General features: G+C 35.2%; 1 protein-coding gene across 1 annotated transcript; it reads right to left on the bottom strand.

Annotated features, from left to right (window-relative positions):
* Positions 1 to 6,141: 6,141 nt before the first annotated feature.
* Positions 6,142 to 19,441, bottom strand: LOC139886584 (ABC transporter C family member 2-like). Its single transcript, XM_071870434.1, has 28 exons — positions 19,230 to 19,441; positions 17,837 to 18,236; positions 17,172 to 17,350; positions 16,931 to 16,970; positions 16,571 to 16,727; positions 16,338 to 16,452; positions 16,162 to 16,242; positions 16,025 to 16,049; positions 15,803 to 15,859; positions 15,643 to 15,708; positions 15,149 to 15,223; positions 14,686 to 14,793; positions 13,742 to 13,876; positions 13,559 to 13,665; positions 13,364 to 13,457; positions 12,518 to 12,685; positions 12,279 to 12,419; positions 11,875 to 12,075; positions 11,136 to 11,234; positions 10,778 to 10,930; positions 10,233 to 10,606; positions 9,929 to 10,109; positions 9,512 to 9,835; positions 8,466 to 9,222; positions 7,834 to 7,955; positions 7,319 to 7,564; positions 6,780 to 7,194; positions 6,142 to 6,585 (listed from the first exon to the last, which is right to left on the bottom strand). Exons 2-28 carry the CDS (start codon positions 18,167 to 18,169, stop codon positions 6,488 to 6,490), a joined length of 4,851 nt encoding a protein of 1,616 aa, XP_071726535.1. The 5' UTR covers positions 18,170 to 18,236; positions 19,230 to 19,441; the 3' UTR covers positions 6,142 to 6,487.
* Between the last annotated feature and the right edge of the window lie 6,656 nt (positions 19,442 to 26,097).

Here is a 26,097-nt window from a genome sequence, read left to right as displayed (position 1 = left end):
GGTTCAAGTGGGGGAGAGTTGTAAGATCCTGTTTTCCCAGATGGTTTGGACGCCGTCCCAGTGTGAAGGGCTGGACGCTGTCTAGTGACGTGAACGCCGTCCAGATGAACTGGCGGGTCTGCTACATTGTTTTTAGATATTACAAGGGGTATTTTGGTATTTTCACTTAGTGGACTAATTTAAGGGTATTAGATCAGTTTGGTGGGTGACTTGACTCCACTTTCATCTACCATTACCCTTCCACTTCAATTCTAGAGAGAGAGAAAGATCTAGAGTGAGAGAGCTCAAATCAAGGAAGAAGAAGGTCGAATTGGAGCTTAGTGCGAGTTCTAAAGTTGTTCATCTAGTCCCTAACTACATTTTGATTGTAGTGGTAAGTCTTAACCTTGATTTTCTTGTTTTAATTGTTTAAGGGTTAAGGTTTGGGTTAGTAATGAACATAAAACTCAATTGTTAGTGTTTTGGGGGTTTTTGGGTAAGTTTGGGTCATGAGGACTCAAAGATGACTAACCTAGGGTTTTGAAATGTTAAATTGTACATATGGGTCTTAAATGTTAGTAAATCTCTAGCACACTTAGTGGTTAAAGTGAATGGGTGTATATTGGTATGATAGTGACCCAAATGAGTGTGTTAACCTTGAAATGGGTCAAATGAGTCTTTGATGACCTAAGTGAGTTAATGGGTGCGAAAATGAGATAACTTTGTGTTAAAAGGTGTATTAAGACCATAATCGAATTGTTGGTAAGGGTTTGACGAAATCCCGACCTAGTGTTAGAATGAATGGTGCAAATGGGTAACGTTTGTACTATGGGCCAAATGGCACTTGTATGGCGAATAAGTTGTTTGACCAACTTGATTGAATAATTGAAATATGTACTTAATGTATTAGGTACTTTGCTTTGAAGCGTACGGAAGTGTTTAATCATCACCGACGTGTAAGGTGAGTGGAATAATTATGCGTGTACGTATATAATGTATTTATTTGTGTAGCGTGGAATGTGGAATTGTCGCGGTGTTCAAGACACCACATTCTATGTAACGAGTGGAATTATCGCGGTGTTCAAGACACCACTCATTGATTTGATTGATATGTGGAATAGTCGCGGTGTTTAAGACAACACATTATCATGGGAGTGGAATTGTCGCGGTGTTCAAGACACCACTCATTTGGTTTGATTGACATGTGGAAGTGTCGCGGTGTTCAAGACACCACATTGTCATGGGGGTGAAATTGTCGCGATGCTCAGGACATCACCCGAGGGATTAGTGATTACGCGTCGTATGTACACTAAGGGATGTTATGAACTCCGATGGTCTCTAGCGAGTACCGTTTCCTTGTACGATTGGTTAACCATGGTTGTGTGAATTTTGTGTTAGCATATTTAATTGTGAACTATATGCTTTTGGTGTCGCTAGCTTATTATGAATTGCGGATATTGGTTTATGCATAATGTTTGCATAGTTGTCAAATTGCTAGCTTGTATGCGGTATTGTGTAAGTGATTGCAAGTAAGTAGGTTATATATGTATATGTATAATTATTGCATTCACTAAGCTTTAGCTTACCCTCTCGTTGTTTACCTTTTTAGGCTCCGGCGTGGACAAGGGCAAAGGTATTCGTTTGAAATAGTAGTGGCTCTCGGGGGTTTAGCTTTTGGAAATTCGGCCAAGATTTGGGTAGTTTAACCCCAAACACCATGCTCTAGTGTCGTTTGAAAACACCATGCTCTAGTTTCGTTTGGAAACACCATGCTCTAGTGTCGTTTGGAAATTAAACTAGTACGGTCGAAACTTGTATTTTTGAACGAAACTCGTAAAACGGTCGATGTGGGCCCGATGTTGTAAAACTTGATTTTATTGTAGAAATCTCTTATTTTAACTTATATTGACATGTTGTGAAAAGGTTTTCGTTTAAAAGTGTCGGGAAGCGGGTGTTCCGCTCATGTAAGTTGGACATCCAGATCAGAACCTGACAGCTCATTTGGACGCCGTCCAGATCTTCTGGACGCCGTCCAAGGCTTCTTTGCTGGACGCCGTCCAGATGTATTGCTTCAGGAAAAAAAAAATTAGCGTGTTTTTGGTATATCGAAGTCGGGTTGTTACAGTAAAGGTGTGCGCGAAGACGATGAGGAGGACACGGTCCAAACGATTGATATCACTGATGATAATGTGCTTTTAGGTGATGATCTGATTGAAAGGCCCATTGTAAGGAATCGAGCAAAGAAAGTGGCTAGGACTTCCGCATCTTCCGATGCATCACAAAGCTCTCGTTCTAGAAACTCTTCAAAATTTGAAGAGTTATGTGAAAATGTTAACGCGTACAAGACCGAAGTTGCAAAGAAAAAGATTGAACAAATGGACACAATCGCCAAGGCGGAACGTATGAAAGCCGCACTCAAAGTCACAAAATGGATTTCGTATTTGGACATCTCAAACATAAGGAACCCGAAGGAAAAGAAACGTTGCTTGAAGATGAAGAAGACCTTGCTCGCAGAGTACGAAGACTTAATTCAATTGCCAGACGAGGACGACGACGAGTAGGACTTTTATTAATATTACTATATTTTTCAATTTTTAGGACTTTTTTAAAAATAAAGTAATTTAGGACTTCTATTTATTTATTGTAATTTTATATTTTAGATTTTTTATCATATAATCGTAATTTTAATTTTAATTTTAGTGTGATTTATTAAATTTATTTGTTGTTATTATAATCTACAAAATAATAATATAACTAATTAAACAAAATAAATTAAAATCAAGAAAATGAAAAAGAAATTAAAAATACCCCACCCCTACCCAGCAACACGCTACTCAGCACGCCACCCCATTATCTAGCAGTTTACCAACACGCCCATCAAGCACCTCACCTTCACCCGGCAACACGCCAACACGCCTCGAAGGGTTAAAGATGGTCTAAAGGAAGGTTGAAAATTGTAAATATGGCGACGGTTTAAATTAGGTAAGGAAATGTGAAAGAAGTCAAATTGTAACTTTGTGATTTAATAAAGAAAAATAGGTTTAGAAGTATGTTTGGTATGAATAATGATAAAAACCAAACATGCCCCACCTACCAGAATATGACACGCGTCTCCCAAGCCTCATTCCAATGTTTTTTCTATTGATAATATATACGGGTTATAATTTAATTTAAGTTCGAAAGAAAAACAAAACAAATTAACCTTTAAAAACCTATTTGTTAAAAATAGTAGGAATAAGTTATGATGTTCATTTAGAAAAATTTATAAGAAAATAAAATACTCCTTAAAAATTAAGAAAAAGACTACAAAATATGCGAATAGAGAAAGCTTTTGGTTGATTGTATGAAATGATTATAGGAATCTCTTTCACTTTTTCAAACTTATCCATCTAATTATGAGGTACTAGTAGAGCGGTAATTCCGACTTTCTCACTAAAATAAAAAAGAAAGTCGGAAGTTAGAATTCATAGAGAGAAAAAAAAAGACCTTATAGCTACGTAGGTTCACCATGTATGCTCTAAAGAGTTACAAAACTCATCCATCCTATACACATACACATACACATACACATACTCTCCAATGGAAAAGAGAGATTGTGTTGTGTTATTAAAAAACCAAATCACTTGGATCTTGTAACATATATTTACTTTAAAGAAGTAATATAATAATAATAATAATATAATTATAGTCTATGTATTTTACCCTCATTTACAAAAATCGTTTGTTGCAACTTTTTTTTTTTTAAGCATGGTTGATTAAAGTTAATAACTAGTAAAACGGGCACGCGCGATGCCGCGGGACCTTTGGGTTGCGTATTCATAGTTAACGGAACGTTATGTATTTACAGAAGTAAAAACGTTTTGCTACGGGTGTTTTTAGATACACGTAGTTAGTACCTAGTGTACCTAATGGCCTATGCGTTTTTAAAGGCAGGAAGATTGCGTAAAAAAATGGAAACATAATTATCGATATGATGTAGTTAGTTTGGGGAGTTTATTATAGGTGTGTGTATATATATTGAATATAGTCCGAGATATTTAACGTTTTTTTAAGTGTCCGTTTCGATTATAGTTATTCCGTTGTGTTCGTTAGATTTTTTTGAGTTGAACGGTGGGTTTGAAAAAATTTAACGCGAGGCGAGCGGAAAGATATGTCCCGTTGAAAATATGGGTGAAGTTTGGTTAAGATTTTTAATTAAAATATTAATTTTACACTTTATACCACTGTTTCGAGGGTTGGGGTGTAAGTTGGCACATTTTTGGGGGGTGAATTGTTTTTTTTTTTCTTCCATTTTTTCCCTCTTGTCGTTTTGGCCAAGATTTGGTCGGGGTTTAGGGCAAAACTATCAAAATTATGGTGGTGATTAAAATATTAATTTTACACTTTATACCACTGTTTCGAGGGTTGGGTGTAAGTTGGCAAATTTTTGGGGGGTGATTTGTTTTTTTTTTTCTTCCATTTTTTCCCTCTTGTCGTTTTGGCCAAGATTTGGTCGGGGTTTAGGGCAAAACTACCAAAATTATGGTGGTGATTAGTATATATGGTTAAAATAATGGTTAATAATAATAATTAATAATTAATGGTTAATTAATGGTTAATAATTAATTAATAATGGTTAATTAATAATAGGTACTCGTATTTATTTTGAATAAACGGTCATGTTTAAAGTAAGATAACTTTAATAAGTTCATTTTCTTTATTTTGAACACACATACAGAGACATTAGATACATTAGTAAATATATTAGCATGAAGAATGTTAAACATTTCTCTAGAGCTACGATTAAGAAACATATATATATTTTAATACTTTATGTAATTTAAAATTTCTCATGTAATTCAAAGTTACCTTGAAGAAATACTGATACTAAATTTAAGTAAGGTAAGTAAGTATAAAATGAAGGAAAATGATAAACGTAGTCCCAAGGGCTACGTTTAGGACTACGTTTAAACATTTCATATATAATTTAATTCTATATTCATAACTCGAACATGTCATTAATAATATTAATACTAAATTATATAAGGAAAACCGATACAAAAACAGGAATATTTATACTTCGTAACTAATTAAACAAAGTTTGTGAACTTAATGCTTAAACGTAGCTTAAAGAGCTACATTTAAAATTCTTTTAAAGGGAAATATACTTGTAAATTACAATTAATTTAACTGATATTATAAACTTATATAAAGTAAGTTTAAACATAACCCGAAGAGGTTAAGACCTCTTTGTGGGAGTACGACGACTTACGTTGTTTTACATTGACAACGTGCAACGTCACTTATGGGTTGTGGTGTGAATTTAGGTGGTGAGCGTGGTGGGAGCAAACCATGGTGAACAACAAAAGTGATGCGTTTTGATTGGCTATAATTTTTTCATTTTCTTTTCTTATCTCTTTATATTAACACAACTATCAATCATATTTATCAACACTCTCACAATACTATCATAAAAATACCTCATCCCACAACACTGTCACATTAGCATAATTCTGGCTTACAACTCCATAACACTACAACATTTGAATTTACCACAAGTCTAAAGGCTACATTTAACATTCTTAATGCATATTTTTAGTGGATAACAAAATTACAGCTCTTTTAGTAAAAAATAAGGTTGAAAAAAAGCATGGACGGGATATTGATACAGTTTATCTTTTTGTAAAAGTACTCTCGATATTCTTATATCGAAATTAAGTATTAAGTATTAGAATTACCAAATGGCATTTGGTCCAGCGGTATCGTGGTGGTCCTCCAACCAAGAGGTTGAGGGCTCAAGTCCCACTTGGGACATATACATGGTTGTAAATATTCGTGTTAATAGTGTGTGTGAGTTTGCCTTTCAAAAAAAAAAATTAAGTATTAGAATTAGATATTAAAATGTGTATAGATTGATAGATGAGTGAGAGATATTTTGGTTGTGAACCATAACTGAACTAGTTGTCATTTATTTCTGCTATATGGATTTATTAATCAATTTCAGACTAATCTTATTTAGTCGCGTTCAAGAAAACCAAATTACCCAATAACATCATTAAACTTAACCCTACACAGGCACGCATCAGCCCACCAGAACCAACAGATCCTAGGAACCCCATTTGGTCAGAAACTGACCAAATCTCTGATTTGTTGAGAAACCATTTTTTAGACCATATATAAACCTGAGTACAAAAAGTGCTTTCATACAAGACAAAACAATCTCGCACATTTTAGTTACCATATAGAGTATGAAAAACCACAATATGTTACAATTCACGTTTGTAATTCTTGATGTGAAGAAAGATTCACAACTTTCAAGAGACAAAAATCCAGGTATGGCATTAATTATTATTAAAATCTATGGAGTCTTAAACCTGATTAGCAAAAACTTCAACACCCATCTATCGGCTACAAGCTTTAATGTATGAATAAGTGTATCGTCAGAATCACAGTTGCAGTTGAAATAAATTACAAGTTGATTCAGAGTTAGTGAACCAACAAGGATCTTGTCTTGAGCAGCAAACGAATCCTAAATCTGAACATGGTCCCAATCAATCGTTTCATCTTTGAAGTCGTATTCAGACTGCTGGATTCTGTTACGACCCAACTTGCCCATCATCGAGAGACCTGTTATAGATATATAGCACAAATTACAAATAACCATGTCAACTCTAATTAGTCTGTAATCAAATGTAAGACATTAATTATTCACCCCAACCCGACAACCCATATTGCCAAAAAGTCTAATTCTTTGATATAAAGAATAAATAGACAAAAAGAAATCTGAAAATTGAAATGTGACAGGAGAGAAAAATACGGACCTTCGACTACTTTATAAAGAGCTGACCACCATCTCTCCCTAGGAACGTGGGACCGCTCAAGTGTCTCTTCGATCTCTTTATCGTGCTGTCCTTTTAAAACACCCTGAATAGTTACAACAGCATCATGTGTTTTCTTTAAAATATTGTTATCATCTACAATTTCCAAATTCCTGAGGTCGTTATGAGACGAAGTGAGGGTAGCAGATAATGCAAACTGGGCAGCCGCGGCCCACCGCGATGATGCAAGCCATCTCCTTTGCCCGTCTATTGCAGCCTTCTCTGCCTTATCTCCTTCAGCTCCAAATGCTAAGTTACGCAAATATTCTGCATTTGCAGCCCCTGTACTTTGCACCATTTTCGAGAAGGCAGTGTTTTCGTCTTTCAAAAGTTTCACCGGGGCATCGTACTCAACAACCTGGATTAAAAGTAAGGATGTCAATATGATTATGTTTGACCCTCACCAAGAACTACCTGTTTTAACGAGCAATCAACCCACCCATTTTCCCACTGTAATTATCGGGTGAAGAAACGACTAATACCTGACCAGCATCAAGCAGAAGAATACGGTCACAATCAATAATGGTGTTTAGACGATGAGCAATGATGATCATAGTACATGACTTGAATTCTTCCCGGATGGTCTTTTGGATAAGTGCATCGGTTCTAACATCAACAGCAGCGGTAGCTTCATCAAGAACAAGAATCTTTGATCGACGAAGCAATGCACGTGAAAGACTTAACAATTGTCGTTGTCCGACGCTAAAATTCTCTCCAGCCTCTGATACCTTCATGACAAGAAGATAGAAAATTAAAATGAAGTCCAGGATTTTATTGTAGTAAGGCACCAACAATAGTTGCATTAGATTCATATAATACACAAGTCAAATGGGTAGCAAAAGTCACCCAAAGTGTACTTAAATGCGTGAAACCTCCTAAAGCATTTTATTCAAAACAACATACTATAGATTATACAGTAGAAGAGTGTTTTAATCAGCAAACCAGATTAATTTCTTGATTAGAACATATATGTAAGGGACAGAAAACAAGGATGTACCTCGGCATCTAAACCCAAAGGATTCCTCCTGATGACATCTTTCAGATGGGCCCTCTCTAAAGATTCCCAAAGATCAGCATCATTATGCTCGTTGAAAGGATCGAGGTTGAATCTCACAGTACCTATTCACAACATATAAATAACTAAGGATAAAAAACTATAATGCAGTACCTCATCAATAAAATCACATACAAAGAAGCGAATCATTTTTATTTAAAAAGTTTTCAATCCTAACACACTTTCGACCCCACTATTAACCATTACACCTACAGAATACTGCAATTTATTTGGTAACAATACCTTCACTACATGTCTAATGGATAACTTCAGTTCATCACTTATATTGCAACAGGGTTTTAGAATCGTACTAAAACAATTCTACTTTACTACTCAAAACTTATTGTTCCGGTAATATCGGTGAAAAATTCTGTAACATGCTCGTTAAGTGTATTAGTTCTATTTGTTCACAAAAGTTAAATGAATAATACAGCTGTTCAGAAAGTGATTTGGGTCAACTTAACCACCACTAAAATTACATGTTTTAATCAGTTTACCTCCCTACTCAATACACCCCAACCCATTTTCCTCACGTATATCATTATTTGTCTTTTATATTATCTGTTTTAACGTACCTGAGAAAAGAACAGGTGCTTGAGGTATAATTCCAAGAACCTTTCGAAGATCAGTCAACCCAAACTTTGCAATATCGCAATTATCGATCAAAATTCTTCCTCTTTCCAATTCAACAATACGAAACAAAGCATTAAGCATGCTAGATTTTCCTGCCCCAGTTCTCCCAACAATTCCAACCTTATCACTTGGAGAAATTAAAAACCTCAAACCATGCAACACAGGAGGAAGTTCAGGCCTATACCTCAGCACGACATCATCAAATTTAATAGCTCCCGCTGAAGGCCAACCAGGTGGCGGGCGGTTATCTTCGATAACGGGAGGAGCCTCAGAAGGCAATTCGATATAATTACCGACACGTTCAACAGCATTCAAACTATTCTCAGCTAAACTAGCAAGTCTAAGAACAGCAGTTAATAAACTTGTTATATTTAATGCATAACTTAAAAGTAAACCCATGGTGGATGCAAATGCTTCTTGGTTTCTTGCTTTGCCATTTTGCATTACAGCAAAAGTTGCAGTTAACCAAATCATGAGACCACCTACCGTTTCTAATCGGATTGCGAGCCAACGGTTTGCACTCATATTGACTAATGTGAATCTGATGTTATTGTCCATTGAATTGCCATTAATTTTTGCCATACGATCGTAGGCTTTGTATGCGCGAATGGAAGATAGACCGTTTAATGCTTCGCCAAATTGAGCATAAACTGGAGATCGAGTGATGGAATCTAACCGTTTTACTTCACGGGCAGTGCTCTGAAGGATAAAAAAATTGAGTAAACAACAACAAATTACAGAAGAAAATGACTCAATATTTCTAATGAAAATGGGCCAAACAGGTTTAAAGGAGGACCAAATTGTAATTTTGAGCATACAAACACAAATCAATTATGCATATAGATGGATTAATATTACAGTAATATAAGTTTTGTAACTATGATTATCAGACTAAAAAACAATATAGTTACCCATTTTGACCTGATATTACCCTCCCTGCTTTTAAATTTACCACCTTTTTAGATATAGTCATGTAAAGGTGACATACCTGATAATATAGATAAGCCGCATAGAAAAGCAAGAGAAGTGGCAATATAGCCCAAAGAGACATGGTGCTCAATAATCCGATTAGAACAAAGGTCGACAAAAGCTGCGACACTTGGCCCAAAAACATGTTCACAAACGGGGCAACATTCCGATCTATGTCACCTAGATCTTTTGCAAATCTATTAATAATACGCCCAAGAGGATTAGTATGGAAAAAGACCATAGGAGCCCTCAATATGGAGTTAAGCATAGCATTGTGTAACTTTCGAGCTGCATAAAGACTTGCCATGATCAACCAATAAGAATTACCCAAAGTCACCAAAACCTGATATCAATGTAGCAAGTATATGTTAGCATATTCAATCTAAAATCAAGAAAAAAAGGGAACGTGAAAATTCAAAGTTGATGAAATACATACCTGACCAAGTGACAAAAGTGCATAGATAATATTATAGAATAGCGGACTGTATATCTTTGGAGTGCTTTCGTCTGTCCAAATACTTAACCACGTGCTACTGAGTATTCTTAAAGTTTCTGTAGCGAAATAACACCCAAACAGTATAGCCACAACCCACCAGCCTCCTAATGCATCTTTATACCTGATATAATAAAACACAAAAAAGCCAAATATATAAGTTTAACATACTTCTTTCAATGGGAAATATGAACATAAATGGATTTTACATAAATGTAAAATGAATAAATCAATACAGAAACATTACCTCTTCAAAACATTGAAGCTGACAACACCTGTTTCCCGTTCCTCTTGCTTGATAAGAACAGATTTGGTTCCTTTAGTTTTATCAGCATCTTTAACTAACTCACCGTTAGTAACTGGTTTGGATGTTTTTGTATCAGTCTCCGCTACCTCTTCTGTTTCCCGTTCCTCAACATATTCTTCCATTTTGCCAGCATTTTCCATTAATTTCTGGAAGAGCACACCATTCTCAGAGAGTTCTTCATAGGATCCCTCCTCTTTAACCGTGCCATCATGGACCAAGAGGATCTTATCAACTTGCGAAAGAAAATGCAGCTGATTTGTAACTAACACTCGTGTTTTTCCATTTAGTTCTTCTTTTATACATTTCTCAAAAACCTGGCGCATCAACATATTCCACAGTAAACCACAATTGGCAACAGAATTATCAATATTAAATTGTATGTTTTTAAATAGCAAAAAGTAATTATAATTTGCGCATAGGATCAGGAGCGACAAAGTCCACTTTTATGGTTTTCCAATTTAACAAAATGAAAAACGTATTTTCACCTGTCTAGCCACATGAGCGTCTAGAGCACTCAAGGGATCATCAAACACATATACATCTGAGTTAGAGTATACAGCTCTAGCCATTGAAACTCTTTGCTTTTGCCCTCCACTAATATTCACCCCTCTTTCACCAATCTCAGTAAGATCACCACCCTACCATAAGAACATACGAATATAAAAAAATTATACTATACTACATACATAAATATACACACACACACACACACACACACACACACACAGATATATATATATATATATATATATATATATATATATATATATATATATATATATATATATATATATATATATTTATAAATGAGCCTACTCGTTGATTAAACGTAAAGATACTTACTGGGAGCAACTCCAGGTCATGGTGCAATGCAGTTACATCTATCGTCTTCTCATACTTTGCAGATTCAAACTTAGATCCAAATAATATGTTATCGCGTACCTGAATATTATTGTATATACATCAACCAATTGCACTATATGAAATTATCATTATTTATGAAAAACAAGGTTCAAGTAATGAATGGACAATAAAACCTGTATTCTTTTTTTTTATTATTTATTTTTTTCTATTCTGTGCTTTAAGTTAATTCTAGGTTATTTTATTGACAAAAGTGCAAAAGCAAGACACGTTACACGGACAGGCAACTGTTCCACTTTTAACAACTACAAGCACTTGAAGTCAATAAGATATATCATGATTATTCACATATCAGGATACGAGTCAAATTTATCAGCTGAGAAAGAAGAGTACCATATGTTATTCTTTGTTACTATTAGTTCAATTTATTTATAGAATAAAATGGGCCCCTCTATTTTATGGTTCATTAGTTTAATGGTTGACTAGGTCATGGTAAAACGCATACAGGCGGTAACATTTGAGAAGGGGGACTCTAATTGTAATATACGGCCTATACAGTTTCTAGTAAATTGCATTGGATACTTTTGACCCCTTTTTTGCATTTTACGCGTTTGATCAATTGAAAAAGTATAACCTGAATTGACCTAATCATAACTAAATGCATCGAAACTTATGATGACAACACAATCCTGAACTAAAAATTAGATTAATAGTTGCATACCGTTGCATTGAAAATCCAGGAGACTTGTGGGACATAAGCAACTGATCCTCTCATAACAACATGTGCATCACTAACTGGTGGAAGTTCTCCAAGCATAGCAGATATCAGAGACGTCTTCCCCTCCCCAGTACTTCCAACAATTGCCACCAGGCTTCCTGTCGGTATATCTATGTTGATGTCTGACAGAGTAGGTTTCTCTGCCTGCAAAATAAAATAAATAAAATAAGTAAATAATATGTGTATGCCTTTTTATAAAAAAGACACTAAACAGCACATGCAAGTTTACTTTCAATGGAAAAAACGCATCGATAGCATAAATATATTACTTGTTATCAATGATTAATCCGGATAAGTAAAAATAAAACCCTATATTATAACTATAACTACACATATTAAACAAAGACCTTTGAATCCCAAGAGAAGTTTCCATTCCTAATTGATATAGCTGGAAGTCCTGGTTCAAGAGGTGGATTTGGAAGAAGAATTCTCTCCTCTGCTAACAGCAGGTCTTCTAGACGTTTCAATGACACATTGGCATTTACAACCTGCAAATGAACTTATATAAAATATAAAATATAAAATATAAAATATGGAACATGGTAATAAAAATAGAAATTGAATTGATTAGTAAATTAAACAAAACCTGAGTAATCATATTGGGAAGCATGAAGAGTGGAAAACGTAGCACAGCAAACAAAGAAAGTGACGTGAAGGCTCTAGCTGGTGTCAACTCCCCTCCGAATAACGTAAATAGCCCAAACGAAACCACAATTACCACCACTGGAATACTATTTAGTATAAAAGTGTTCAACTGCAAAAGAAAAAAAAAATACGGTGAAGACATAAGAGAGAAGACGATAATGCAGAAAAGTATCGTGTTGTGCAATGCCTTGGAGACTACAACAATTGAGAGACAACTGACATACGTATGTTAACCATAAGAGTGGAGATGACAATATGGGTGAGTTGGATAGCGAGTTAGAACAAACTTAAGTTGTTAAAATGAGATGGGTCTTGCACACCAACTTAACATTCACCAGGATTACACTCTCCTGGATGACAGTCTACATTTGAGAAGTAAATCAGTACACCAATGACATAACGTTTACTGAACTCTCTCAAAACAAACAATATAAAATGGTTCACCTAAGACCTATTTATACAAGTCCCTAGTTACGGTCATATAAATACACTTACAAATAAATTACTATTCAAAAATGGTGTGACATAAATTCACGAAGAAACAGAAATAAAAAAGAGGGAAAATTGTTAATATTAAAGGTCCACTTCTTTTGCCACATCCTTCGTATGCACCTTTTTGCATCTGCAGCAATTCTCTTAAACCCATACATGACACTAGTTCTATTCTAATCCATAAATAAATATAAAACTAATACTTAACCGATATCAATAAGACAACAAAATAGTATATCAAACACAAATAAATTATCCAGGGCTTAAGAAAATATTATTTTTAAAGGGAACATACCGCTCCTAGCATTTGAACTTTCCGGAACCATGACAACTCCTCTGCCCGAACACCTTGGACCTTATCCTGGAAACTGTTCTCCCAAGCATAGCACCTGAAACCCGAGTCAAATCATTATTTTTCAAACTATGTATGTTAACAATTTCTGTAAATTAAATTAAACTTTAAAAATGTCAGTAAAGACAGAGATAGTACTTGACAGTGTCCATAGCTGCCAAGATCTCATTCATGAGACCAATTCTCTTGTCAGTTCGTTGCAGTCCTTCCTTGGACATTTTTTGCATTCTACTAATGACCATAGTCTGTTTCCGAAAGACAAAATTTTCTAAGACGAATGCTATATACATGAAAATGTATTCATGTAATGTGTCAAAATACCTGTATGGGGAACATGAGGACTAGCAATAATGCACCAAGAAGTGAAGCAACTCCCAATTGTTGGTAGAGAAGTACCAATGCAATAATGATACGGAAAGGGGCAGACCACAAAGTGTGAAGTGACTGGGATACTTGCTGTGGAAAAGGAGAAGAAATTGAAGTTAGCCATTAAAGTAAGTGAAAGCATCAATACCTTCACGCTTGATGGTCCCTTTTTTTTATAAGTTCATGCATAGATATATGAATGTAGCATACTAATAGCATTATTGTCATCGCCACTATATTTATAACAGGTGATATGGGTAAAATAGATACCCTTAAGCTAGATAAAATGGGTTAAAGAGGACGAAGATCATACGAGTGTATTTTGGATGCATAAAATCTTCTAACCAATTTAATTTAAAATACATGAGATAAGATTTTATTAGCCATTATTGGACACTAATTAATTATAATAATTTTTTAAAAATGAGAAAAAATCTTCCGGGTGAACCTGACCCAACCAAATGGGAGGTTTTGACTTGTTACACTTACACAACCTGACCACCCCTCACATTTTTCCAACTAAAAAGTCGGCAGCCAAAATCATTTAAATCGCTTCTATACTTGCAGAAAGAAATGGCAAAACTCTCTCCGCCCCAGTTTTTAATTTCCAATTTAATATTTTGTTAATCTCAACAAGATTGTCTACTTGTAGAAAATAACCACTATGAATGTCTCAAGTTCCTATATTACCCTTATTTGTTATTTTAAATAACTTATTTTCAGATATTTAGTTTCATAGATATAACAAGTTTTGTAAGTCAACGAGATTTCAAATAAAGAGTAAGATTAAGAATTTACCTATCATAGATAGATCTTTTTTCATGACAAAGAAATAGGTATGGAGAGTATCATTTTTAAAATAGACAAGTCAAATGGGAACAGATGCTAGTGAAACAAACCTGGAGTGATTCAGAATCAGTCGTCATCAAGTTAGTTATCTTTCCGGATGCAATCTTTCTCCGGCTCTCGTTAGTTAGCCTTAAAGTCTTCCGGAAAACTGCAGCAATCTATATAAAGCCATAGGTTCAGACCGGTGTATTTGTTTGGTTTCCAGTATGTTACATTAAAGGAAATTTGGATGGATTCAGCAAAAAGTGAAATAAAACTTCTTTGAAAATTAAGCAACTGGTGTCAGAAGTGGAACAAAAGTAAAAGAACTTAAGTATACTCATCTTTGAACAAGAATTAAATATGTCATTTTTTACAGGCCAAATGTTCAAATCTCTTTTCAAACCAACAAATCACCAAAGACATTATATGCAAATACAGCCATAAGGATTCTGTAGAGATAGGTTAGGCGGAATTTCTTTATGGAGATGGCACCATCATTTTATACAAATTCTTTGAGAGTTAAGCAGTTACCAGAGTTGAACGAAGACGGTATCCAACACGCATGACATTCTGAAAATACTGAGCCTCGCACAGCACACCGAGTACCTAAATTGATAACCAATTTAACTGTCTTAACGAAGAAATTGAGTTAAAAAGAGTTGGCGGAATCATGCAATCTAATTATCAGAAAATCACTATAATTTTCAATATGAGAGCCCAAAAATTAGTACAGGTGAACATAAGAAGTTGTTATCTTTGATTCCCACAAAGTGCTATATATCGCTAGAACTATGAAAAACTAGATAAGGTAGTGAATATAACATATACAATTACAGTTACATTATTACATTAAATTCTAGTCTGTTATGCAGCATTAGCATAATAAAGGTAATGATAGACACGGTATCACAAGAACCATAAAATTCAATAACTTAAATAATTTTGAAAATCAATATGATAGAGAAATGCCCAACAAATCTTTAAATTTCAAAAGAATAACAAAAAAGAAGTTATAGAGCTTGTACCACTCCAACGAAAATTGAAAATGCATAGATGTAACCAATCGAAGCTGGACCGCGTTCTTGCATAGACTGCACATTTTGCAGAATAAATCTCAAAAAAGGAGAAGAAAAAAAAAACAAAGATCAATTCATCATAACCGGGATGTGCGGAAAGAGCACTCACCAGTAATAGCTGATTCAAAATCAGGGGACCAACAAACTGTGAAAGATCATTGCCAATCTAAAAACAACACAAAAGTCAGCATCCGTATGATTCATCGATCTCTGATTAGCAGAGATTTATTTACTTATCAAATCAAATACGAGGATGTTTCCAACGAGTGAATAACATGTGAAATTCAAAACTATGTAAAAATTCTATGAGCTAGGAACTGAAATATAGTACCTTCCAAAAGCCTCCCCACCAAAACCTGTAAGCAATTAAACAATGTGTATTAATATCCTTTAATGCTACGTGGAAACAAGGGAGAACCAGGAAAAAAAAAAAAAAAAAAGTATCGATGAACATGTCAATAAACAAACCTTCCTCCCAGACTACGATGTAAAGCCCTTAAAAGCCATGGTTTTGGTTTGCGAACCTCTTCTGCCCAATATATTTGGAACCTGAAAGGTAAAAATGTAACAGTCATTAAGAACAACATTTACCATTACACAAGTAAAACTCATTGTTTAAAATGAAACAGAAACAAATAGCGTACTTGCTGTTTAGTGTTTCTGTCTGATCCCAGGTGTCCAGTTTCCATATATCCTTCTCAGTAAGAGGTCTTTTGTATCCTAAAAGCATGAGTGGATCCATCCACGAGAAAAAGATACCTAAAAAACATTTTTTTTTTTTTATTTTAGCTATAGTCAATAAAGTATATCATCAGAAGGTTGTAACAAACAACTATTGTATATCAGCCCTTTAGTAATTTAAACGGGTAGCACTAACTTGAGATAATGTTTGTATGCCTCTCGGGACAAATTTGTTCTCCACCAGCAAGTTCTTCATATTCAGCATCAGCCAAAGTCTCTATCCGTATTGGTGTATAACCCGGATATGGGTCCAAAGTAGGAAGGTAGAAAACTAAGCATAGCCCAAACAGAACCTACATAAAATATGTATAACTGTATAAGTAGGCGAAACAGCGAGTGTAATAATTGTATATGTTCAGTTTTACTAGCAGACTCGCTTGTGTACATGGAATTTTTAGTTAGCGCACTATTTGTTAGATGAAATCATAACTAACCTAAGTCCAAAAGTACATGAGTTGTAAGTCTAAAACGCAGAGAAAAAGGAATAACATCTAACCTGTACGGCAACCTCACTGACAAAGAGATACAATACATTTCTGCAAAAAAAACAGGGTAAATAATAAATGAATAACTTCACCTGATACAAAGTGTACTTTATAGTGCTATATTTGTTTACAAGTATGACTATTGTATATCTGATTAACTTTATCACATAAAAAAATGACAAAACTCATACACACATGTATGGTATCTTAAAGCACTAGGGAAATATATGTTCAAGTAGTATAAAGACGTACCTCGTATAAAACTTGCTCACGGAAAGCACAAGATTTAACAACACGGCATCCCCAAGTAAACAATAAACAACTCCGAATCTAACAAACCAACGAACTTCACAAACATAAACCATTGTTTCAAGAGCAATCATGACCAACATACAGCACCATGTAAAAGCCTTGAGAACTAAGGTAACAATCTGCATAGTTAACAAAAAACTATTTTTTAAAATAATAGTTAAGAAAAACTTACTCCAGTATGTAGCTCTCTAATAAATTAATTAAGAAAAAAATAGTGACATGTAACAAATATAAGCGTGATGCCAGGCCTAAGTTTGAGTTTTTCCTAGCCTGTTATAATAATAAAAACGTTAATTATGTGCTTACTGGAAGCCTTTACTCTATATATTATTTTAACTTTTTTATAACAGCTCCCCTTTTTTTGAACAACGCAAGACTCAAAAATGTTCCAAAATTGGCTCTAAAAGAGTATATGTGCATAAAGAGCAAGTATGTTAGTAGTACATTAATCAAATATCAATAATACATTTCCACCTAGGTTTTAAAAGTTACTGGCACTAAAACATGCCCTTCTTCATACTCTAGCATAGAATAGTGAAAAGCTGCATGTTATCTTAAAGAAGCATATACTAACTGGCCACCAAGGTGATCTGAAAGAAACAAACCTCGTATGGAGCAAGACTGAACTCTCCATCAACATTTAAAGCCGAGATTCCCATTATCAGTCTAAACAAAGGCTCAGCCATAGAGTAAAAAGCCAATAACCCCAACCAATAATTGTAGATATTTGACCTCATTTTAAACCTTTCCACTTTAAAATTCTTCTTTGTCACCCAAATCCTGTATATGCACGCCCCCAACAGGACCAAGTGAGAAATGCCAGTGACCAACGAATCCGTTGCACAGGGTGTGTAAGGCCCGAATTCATTTTCCACAGCCGTTGCCCATACCCCATTTTCAACCGGACGACAATAAGAAACTAGGGGATTCAAACCCATTGTCCCCTAATTAAATTCACCTAACAGCTTCTATATTATCACTTCATTTTCGTCTTTTTCAACTTTCCTGCCAAAAAGACTCGTAAGAATCCTGTCTAAAAATATTATAGGATATGTATAGGAACTCATGCTAACATGTTATGATAATGCAACTTACAGAAAATGGTAAAGGCTTTTATAATCAGGTTTAGGGGTGTTTGGTAAAAATGGGACCATTTAGACTCCAAGAAAAGTGTATATTTATATTTAGATACATGTATAATATAATGTATAATATAAAATATAAATATAAATATAATAATCATATCATAATCAGCTAAATTATAAAGCAACAAATAGCATCCGATTCTTAAAGTCACAATTATGCAATATGAAAAGACATCACTCCACTTACATGAACAGATGAACTCCATTATCAGAAATTATTACTAGTAAATAAAGATAAAATAAAATAAAATAAAAGAGAGAGAGAGAAAGAAAGAAAGAAGATGTACAACTGGTTTATCAATCAGTTCAAACAAAGAATACAAAAGTCAACTACTGCAGTATTAGTCTCAATCTTATAAGAATTAGTCTGCAACCAACTGAACAATTACACCTTAATTCATTCATACACTTGATTGACCCTGACTAATATCAATTTCAATTCAGAATTAGTCTGCAACCAACTGAACAATTACACAACTTACATGAGCTCGGGTACCAAATACACACAATTTTACATCATTAGCTTTTTTATTTTTATTTTTTGCATCATCAATCAATCAGTTCATTAACGAAGAAAAAAGTCAACAACTACAGTGACAAAAATGTAAACCTAACTGTTCATCCATCATATACAAGATTAAACCCTAACAAATCAATTCAAAATTAGTTTTTAAACAAGTAAACACTTCACCGATTCCTAATTCCAAATTAAACTGAAAAGCAACATTAACAATTAATATAACAGTAATCAAGAAACAAAAAACAAAAATCACATTCAAATGCATAAAAGCAATAAATGAGCACGATTATGTCGTAGCACTAGTGACGATTTCAGTAACAAAAAGATACGTACAGACTGATATTATTTAGTGTAGTTCGTAACAATCACCGAAACAGATCGATTGATGACGATGATGATAGGTTAAAGCGAGATAAAATTGGGCGGAAATAATGAAATACTAGACTAGATGATTGAGTTGAATGGAAAGAAGTGATATGATGAGGTTTTATGGACCGAATAAGCTGGAAGTAAGAGACAAAAGTGACTTTGAATCCAATAAAGTTAACAAGATCTGTTCATATTTGATATTTCACATACATACATACATGCACGAATATATGATATAAATAGTGGAGGTCAATTTTAAATCTTAGTTTGGGTCTAAATATGATGGCTAGACTACTCTCTGTAATTTATGTAACCACTCATAAAGTCGTCGTCATGATAAAAGATCATAAAATAGATGCTGTCGTAGTAATAAGTAGATAATAAATAATACTCACTCCGTCTCATATTTATAGTTTAAGCTTAATTTATATTATGCCCTTAATGTGGACAGTGGCGGATACAGGAAAAAATTTTACAGAGGGTGAAATTTTTTTTAAAACGTAGGAATTTTTTTGGCAAAATATAGAGATTTTGGGGCAAAATTTGAAGGGTTTGGGGCAAAAATAAATTTCACCGGGGGCAAAATCGAAAAATTGAAAAAATTTGCACTAAAATTTTGAAATCCACCGGGGGCGGCCGCCCCCCTCCTTAACACTCTGGATCCGCCAATGAATGTGGATATGATTAAAGGAGAAAGAAAAGGTACGGGTAAAAATGTAAAGTAAACAGAAAGTACAGTATTTTTATGATATTTTCTTAAGCTGTGTATTTTTTTTTTCTGTGGACAATTAATATGGGACGAAGAGAGTAAAATTTATAAATATCCAATAAGTATCATTATTTTAGTACTAGTGGTATTATTGTATGTTTGATTTGACGAGATTTTGGGCCGTACTATTCAAGGTGACGTAAGACCTTACGAAGTGAAAGGATTTAAATTTTAAAAATTGTTGATAGAAAACAAATGTTGTTTTGATATATATATATATATATATATATATATATATATATATATATATATATATATATGAGGAAATGAGTTTTATTCTGGGTAAATGTAAATGGTGTAGATTTTAGAAATTGTGAAATACATTATTTATTTAACACTAGCTTTTAAGAGCCCGTGCGTTACACGGAAAGCCCTAATAAAAACTAAGTATAAAATATGAATGAAGTTATTAACAAACAAAATATCATCCATATTAAACATATAGGTTGACTTTCAAACAAAAAATGTTTTGCATTCAACCAATCTAATTAAGTTTATTCAATGAATGTTGTAAAAATTATTAAAGTCCATGACAGATGTTTGTAAAAGAAATTGAAATATACGCGTAACACTTTAGTTGTTGGAAACATCAAAATAGTAAAAAGTACGGTACTTGCAGCAGTACTTGAAAGAACATGTTGAACCAAATTAGGGTTGGTCATTCTCTAACTTGGTCACCAAGTAATGGCCGATTTTACTTAGCTTATCAGCTAAGCTATTCCGAAGACTACAACTCAACCTAACATGACCCTAGTCTAAGAATTTGGATGTGAAATTTTTGACCCACAATAAAAAAAACTTTATGTGACCCAAACACAATTTGACCCAAAACCCATTACCCATGCGCATCAATATTGAACTAAAAGTATCAACATCTTAAGCAGTATATATAATTAGTAATAATATATAATTAGTAATAACATAGTACTCATTCAACCTCATTCAAACATCAGATAACACATAGTCCATTCATAACATACTATAAAGATCAAAAGTTGTAAGACACAAATAACATTATCATTTTTATATACTACAGTTAACATATATAGAATTTAATTTAAGTATCATTCAAAGTGGATATAATCATCAAACTATTTAATGATAATCTTTAAAAGCACTTATGACTAAATTAATCATTGATATATTAATAAAAATATCAGTTGCATTTATATTTTTTGCAACTTTTAATTGTTTTGAAACAATTCTTCCTTTGAATTTTATAGTTGACCATAACCAATAACCATTCTAGGATCCCTTGCTCTATATGCTTCCACTATTGCACCAGTAGTTAGTAACCTCTTAAAAATATCATTGCTGCAACATGTATAATTATAATTATCCAAAACTTACTATTTTACCCCCTATAATCAGTTAACTCGAATCAAAGTAGTTATGATCCAATACTATAAATCTAACTATTAGTATTTTCAGATCACAATAATCACATAATAAAATATAAGAGACACGTCTAAATATGTCTAAAAAGTACAACCAAGTATAATTGCAAACTGACCTGTCGATCTTTCGATCTTTATTAATCAGATGAAATTGAAGTATCCACAATGATTACATACATTTTCTTCATAATGCCTACATGTAGCTTCACGAAAGTCCGTCACAGGAGAGAAGTCAACAATGGTGAGGGACCTAAGATATAAGATATTTTTATACTGCAAGACCTTGTTGTAGATAAAATCTTTATTAGTCAAAAAGTCAACATGATTCTCATATTTGACTAACTAACAAATTATAACCACAATTGAAAACATGAAATTTTTTGGAGCCACACCAGCCCGCTGTAACAACCCGACATCGTTTTACCAAAAACACGCCTTAAAAAAAAAATTTGTCAGACAGCGTATCTGGACGGCGTCCCATAATCTGGACGGCGTCCAAAGATGAAGACTAGGACGGCGTCCCATGATTCTGGACGGCGTCCAAATGAACTAAAGTGAACTGATCAGTTTTTATTTACACGCGAGTGGAAAACCCGCTTCCCGACACTTTTAAACGTAACCAATTTCACAATATGTCATATTAAGTAAAACTAAGATATTTCCACCATAAAAACAAGTTTTACAACACCGAGCCCACAATGACCCGTTTTACAAATAATGTAGCGATTTCGACCCATTTATCTCTTTAGACGGATTATGACTCCACAACCCAACCCTATACCAAGAGCATAATCCCGGGGACTACCAAAACCCCCATCCGCTTCCAATTATCCGAAAGCTACCCCATCAAGCCCAACCGCTCCTGCACGTCTAGTCTAACAACTAGCTAGCATCATTAACACAATACCTGTAAAAAGGTAAACAACGAGAGGGGTAAGCTTAACGCTTAGTGAATGCAATAATTATACATATACATATATAATGTACCTACTTGCATACACTTACTCACATACCGCATACATGCTAGCAACATAATTAGCAAACCATCTCAAGTATCAAGCTAATAGCCTCTAATATCGCAAGCTAGCATAACCAATATCATATACTCAAACAATATAATATGCTACACTACAACACATACACAATACCATATGGTTAACCATAAACGCTATGGTGCTACCGGCTCGTGGTTCACACCGTACGCAATGCTATGACGCTACCGGCTCCTTGGTTCACGCCACTACGCATTTGAGTCATACTCTTTTATAGTGCTACAGGCTCGTGGTTCACACTTTGATGCTACCGGCTCGTGGTTCACATCTCATTTTATAGTGCTACCGGCTCGTGGTTCACACTTTGATGCTACCGGCTCGTGGTTCACATCTTATTTTATAGTGCTACCGGCTCGTGGTTCACACTTTGATGCTACCGGCTCGTGGTTCACATCATGACACTCGTCACACACATGTTATGGTACTACCGGCTCGTTGGTTCATACCATAACATTCACAAATAAATACACTATATACATACATGCATAATTATTCCAAACACTATATACATACATGCATAATTATTCCACTCACCTCGGAATTCCCGCACAAGTAGTGTATTATGACCTCCGTCCTCATATCCGAGCAAGCAACCACCTATATCACACATAGGCACAATATGTACATAAATAGAAATTCTCTGAAAGAGAACCCGACACTCACATCCCTTAGTCGAGGGATCTCACCTTGCTCACCAAAACCCGCCCATTTAACACCTAATAGACACAAACTAATTACCATTTCGGGTGGTAATTCAAACCCACGCAACAAAGTACAATTTAGCCCAAATTGTACTCGACACCAAGTAGACCAAACCTAGGTCTTAACACTAAGTTAGTACGTAGGTAGTAATCATTTCAATCGTCACTTACACCAAAACCCCAACACGTGCAATATTGACCCATATTGCTTTTGACTACCTTTGACTTATGTTAAAGTATCACTTTAACCCAAAAATTACTTCTCGCGAGTAATTACCTTCAAAAACATCATTTAATACCTAACAAAAACGTTTAACATTCATTAAATCTAAAATTAGTGTCATCATCAATTTTGACCCATCTAAGTCAACCCATTTTGACATAAGTCCCAAAAACATCTTTAATCACTAACGGCTAGTGATTAACTTTCCAAAATACCATTTAACACATGAATCAAATATTTATATACTTGATTCATTAAATCTTGACCTCATAACTTAGTTTGACACTAAATAAAGGTTAAACACTAACACATTTACAATCTAGTGGTTAAACACCCAAACCATGACCAAATTCGTCATCAAACCCTAAACCACCAATAACGGGTCAAAACCCATCTACTAACCACAACAAACCCATTTCGCAACCATTAAAGGGTTCCTAACAAAATCAAACTCAAACCCTAATATGAATATCAAAATCAAATAATGGATTTCGGAGTTAGAACTTACCAACACCATCACAACGTAGCTAAGGATGAGATGAACAACTTTTACTCTCGCGACTTGACCGGTTTCACCCTTCTTCTTCCTCAAATGGAGCTCTCTCTCTCTCACTAAAAACACTTCCTCTCTCTAGGTTTTGAAGATGAGAGTGTTGGTGGGTGAAATGTAATTCACAAATGAGATTGGATCAGTTTTAGAGGCTCCAAACCGACCCCCAAGTGATAAGACACAAATACCCCTTTTAAATTCATTAAAATTCCAACAGTTGGCCTGTCAGGCCATTTGGACGGCGTCCAAAATGGCTGGACGGCGTCCCAAAATCTGGACGGAGTCCCACTGAACTGAGTCTGAAACTGAACTTGTTTTGGTCGTAACTTTCAAACCGTAGCTCCGTTTTTGATGAATCAAATATCGTTGGAAACGTAATGAGATTTACTATCCAATGGTAAGGGTTTAGAACATCAACTTCAACTTTATTTGGGATCCAAATATACGCTTACAAGCCTCGTAATTCGAATGATGTCCAAAATAACGTGTAACTGAAAAACGGGTGTTACAACTCTCCCCCACTTAAATTGGATCACGTCCTCGTGATCCGCACCTACGCTAGAAGTCAGGCACTTCTCCCTCGAACATTTCCGCTTCCTGCGCGGAGTCACATAAGTAGTAATCACGCATTCGAATTTCTTTCTTCGTACACTAACGCATCAGAATACAAAAACCGTACTTTACAATCGTCCTAAAAGAAGAACAATTCACCGACAACCTTCGTCGTCACGCCTCACGATTTTACAAAACACAACCAAGCCAGACATCCGTAACATCTTCTGCAATCCGAAGATCTCACCACACGCTAATAATCACTAGCGTGCACTACCGCGACAAGCGATATCTCATACACCCGAAGTCCAGAATTCCCGCTTAGGAAAATACGAAAAACACCACATGTCTCTAGACCAAGAACCCAAACTTCCTCTGGCTCCATATCCAGGTCATCCTTCAATGAAGAAATTTTGGTAACCCCAAAATACACACTTTAGAAGTAACACTTTCCCATCGATCGATCCGCACATGACTATCCGTCACTGGATTAATCCAGGACGACAATAATACACCACGAGTTAGACGAAACATCAACACATCGTCATAGGGTTTCTCCTCTGAACCATACAATACGGCTTCCTAGTACTAGCATAGAAGCTACATGTATACTAAAATCCCGTCAACGGCGAATCATCATCACAAAATTTCCGCAATTCGCCACACGACTCATAAAAATAGTAACCAAATCCGGGTGAACCTTCCTACCTAAACCGTCCGCTAAGGATGGTCTTGACATTTTAATGCAACCTACGGGTCACATCACTAGGGTACACACTCTCGCAAACAAACAACATCCGCGTGTCTCTACGGGAGACAGTCAGAACCGACACTCTCCGCCTCATAATCGTCCATAAAGTGGAATAATCCACTGACAATTCCCACGACCACGTTTCCCGATAAGGAAAAATACAGTATTCACCACTATATCATACTCGTACTCCCTTAACAGTACTATTAGAGTTTCACACCAGCCCAAATTCGAAACACGAAAGCACTTGCAACGACAGTTTCCTTTCCTCACCCCGAGATCTCAAACTTCACATTTGGTCTCACACCGCACAATGGTACTACACGACCACCTTTCATAAGAAGAATTTCACTTCCTTCGATCCCATCATCACAATCTTCACACATAACATTCCGGAATTGTAACTCACAACCGTAATGAACGATCTCGAGTCGACATCAACAACTCGTCACTCTTCCTCGTTAGGAACTCCGAATACCTATTAAGGCTTAGCACGGTACACTCCGACACTTCGCTATATAATACCACCGGAGCTTCCTCAGGTGGCAGTAAAAACTCCCCCACTTAGGATTCAGCTCCACATTCTAACCGTCGAGATGATAACATCCCGCGGAATTACATTCCACGAAATACATGACCATTCTCATTATTGGTCATACTCACCAAACCACTGCAAACTCACATTAGGCTCTCAGAGCCTTCATACACGAGCACTTGAGATGTCGTACACGCGACAACCCCGCACCTTCATAACACAATTCACAACTCACAGCCCTTCATCGTTCGCGAAGCGAACTCCACCAAGGTCCTACATATGCCTCTAAGTCTAGGCATATG

The sequence above is a fragment of the Rutidosis leptorrhynchoides genome, chromosome 1 (assembly GCF_046630445.1).
Source record: "Rutidosis leptorrhynchoides isolate AG116_Rl617_1_P2 chromosome 1, CSIRO_AGI_Rlap_v1, whole genome shotgun sequence".
Classification (NCBI taxonomy): Eukaryota; Viridiplantae; Streptophyta; class Magnoliopsida; order Asterales; family Asteraceae; genus Rutidosis; species Rutidosis leptorrhynchoides.
This window is presented reverse-complemented; position numbering and strand designations above follow the sequence as displayed.

Excerpts from the sequence above, each read along its gene's own strand:
- LOC139886584 (XM_071870434.1), bottom strand. The coding sequence starts at position 18,169 with ATGGGTTTGAATCCCCTAGTTTCTTATTGTCGTCCGGTTGAAAATGGG. Across the intron at positions 12,420-12,517 it reads TTCCCAATATGATTACTCAG|GTTGTAAATGCCAATGTGTC; the intron begins GTTTTGTTTAAT and ends GTTCATTTGCAG. Across the intron at positions 10,110-10,232 it reads AGCTTCAATGTTTTGAAGAG|GTATAAAGATGCATTAGGAG; the intron begins GTAATGTTTCTG and ends TTATTATATCAG.